This window comes from Nannospalax galili, unplaced genomic scaffold (genome assembly GCF_000622305.1).
Source record: "Nannospalax galili isolate Female #2095 unplaced genomic scaffold, S.galili_v1.0 C49593775, whole genome shotgun sequence".
In the NCBI taxonomy this organism is placed as follows: domain Eukaryota; kingdom Metazoa; phylum Chordata; class Mammalia; order Rodentia; family Spalacidae; genus Nannospalax; species Nannospalax galili.
Genome location: NW_008480468.1, coordinates 1 through 2,366, shown reverse-complemented (window position 1 = coordinate 2,366; position 2,366 = coordinate 1). Strand labels below are relative to the sequence as shown.

At 47.0% G+C, this 2,366-nt stretch overlaps 1 protein-coding gene across 1 annotated transcript; it reads right to left on the bottom strand.

Moving 5' to 3' along the window:
- Window positions 1-167: 167 nt before the first annotated feature.
- On the bottom strand, window positions 168-1,366 carry LOC115069159 (solute carrier family 22 member 13-like; the record flags this gene model as incomplete). The annotated part of the gene is made up of 2 exons (XM_029560366.1): window positions 989-1,366; window positions 168-271 (listed from the first exon to the last, which is right to left on the bottom strand). Coding segments are annotated over exons 1-2 (482 nt in total), but the record flags the coding sequence as incomplete, so codon positions are not given.
- Between the last annotated feature and the right edge of the window lie 1,000 nt (window positions 1,367-2,366).

Here is a 2,366-nt window from a genome sequence, read left to right as displayed (position 1 = left end):
TTGAATCAAGGGAGAGCTAGGAAGGCCTGCACTGGGCTCTCTGTCAGATGGAGGAGACATGGCCCTCCCTGGGAGCCCCATTAGAGGGTGGGCCACAAGGAAAGCACCAGGGGGATAACAAAGCCTGCACCAGAAGCCTAGAGGAATACTGGATCAATAACACCTACCAATCACAGACAGGCCCAAAGACAAGGGCCCCAACAAGGAGTCCAGCCATGAACACTGACTGAGAGGTCTCTTTCAGGTAATTCCGATCACATACCAGGTCAAACTGAGGAAGCAACAGGGCATATAAGATTAGATATAGTAGTGAGGGACGTCATCACCTAAGCCCCATGGTTCCCACACTGATACCATGTGGGAACCATGAGTACCAAGGCACCCCTGGGTACCACAATGAACTCATTAAGCACAGGATATTTACATTTTAAAGTGAAATAATACAGCCATCTTTGAACTCTGCTGACAGCGTACAAACTACCAGCCAGAAGCAGGCAGGCAGAGACCTAGAGAGAAGTTAGGAAAGCAGGATGCCATGCAAGAAAGCAGTAAGGCAGAAGAGTGAACATGGAAAGAGACAGGGTGTGACAGGAAGACAGAGGACTAGCCAGCCTGATGAGATGGACAAATGGAAGTCGACAGGTACAAGAGTGTGGGCAGGCAGCTGGCCAGGTAGGCAGAGGGACAAGCCAAGAGACAGACAAAAGGATACTGAAAAACAGACACATGAGCAGGAGAGCAGTCAGAGAAAAGGAGCGTGGTGTCTGGAGTCAGTCAGCACGTAGAGCTCAAAGCTGGGCACAAAGGCTGTGGCCAGTCCTGTGAAGCATCAGGATTCTGCACCGGGATGACTGGCAAAGAGGAAAACAGGTATATAAATGGTCATCCATACAGGCACAGGGACAGAGACAGCAGCAAGTAGCAACCAAAGGCACAAGGTTAGAGGAACGGACAGATCATGTGAAAGACAGAAAATAGGCAATCTTACCTCATTCTTTAGAGACTGAGGTCGGTTCTCAGGAAAGTCCCAGCCTGTCTCACAGGGTTGTATCTCATTGAAGCGGTGGCTGAGGATGTCTTCCAGGCTGGCATTGTTAGGGGGCGGCCGGAACATAAGGCAGGACTCCAGTCTGCCTGCAGTGTCATTGGGTATGCTTAGGGACAGCTGCTCGGCAACACTCAGGTTGAAAGTATGGTTCTTGACCCAGGTCACTGAACAGTGGTGGGACTCATCCAGAACCATGAAGACCTGGCCAAACACGAAGTATGCAGACAGGAAGTTGGGAATGCCCATCAGGACCATCACCCGTACCTGGAAGCGACCAAAGTCGCCGACTTCAGCCAGAACCTCAGCAAACTGAGCCATGTCTACAGGTCACTTCTCAGCCTGGGAACACTGGCCAATTCTGAAACTTGACTCTGGGGTACTTGCTCATCTGGCCAGTGGTAACAATTGCATTAATGTTTAACCGAGTGTTGCTGAGCTCCACCTGTCAGCTTGTACCTTATCTCCCTAGTTGTAGTCTGACAAGAAAGAATATGATGAAAATATAGTCCATTCTCACCTGTAGCATCTGAGAACATATACTGATTGAGAGATGCAGGCCTCATGAGACCAACAAACGCCATCCCAGGCAGTCAGTCACCTTCAACAAAATGATAAATGTAATGATAAAACAAATGCTAATGCTAATGCCAAAAATGATAGCTCACAGCTGTCAGCCTCATTGATTACCAACTGTAACATCCTAAACTCAGATCTTTAGAGTATCTGCAACACTCTAAGGGACATGGACATCTCTTCCAGGAACTATTAGAAGTAGGGAACATATCAGTTGCAAAAGAAGAACCTCGTGTCAATGGTCTTACTCAGCACTGAACCCTGGAACCCTGCATACATACTATAATACTGACCTGTCTGGCAAGATGTGACTGCTATTGCAATAGCTGAAATATTGTTTATGGGGGTAACTGATTGCTCACTCGACTGGATTTGAGGCCTGCTCCACAGGAGAGAATTAATGCTTGGTACTGTAAATATAGTCAAACCCCATGGATACAGAAGTCATAGGCCCTGGGGGAGAAACTATTGATGTTGTTTTTCTAAATAGTCATGAGGTCAAGCTATCTTCTAAATATTTGGGGTTTATTTATTTATTTATTTATTTATTTATTTTTATTGTATGACTGTTACGCTTGCATGTGTTTAAGTGCACCTGTGTTGTGCAGTACCCATGGAGGTCAGAAAAGGGCATTGGATTCCCTTGGAACTGGAGTTAACAGATGGTTGTAGTCACCATGTGGGGGCTGAAAACTGAACCTAGGTCCTCTGCAAGAACAGCCAGTGCTCTTAACTACTGAGCCAT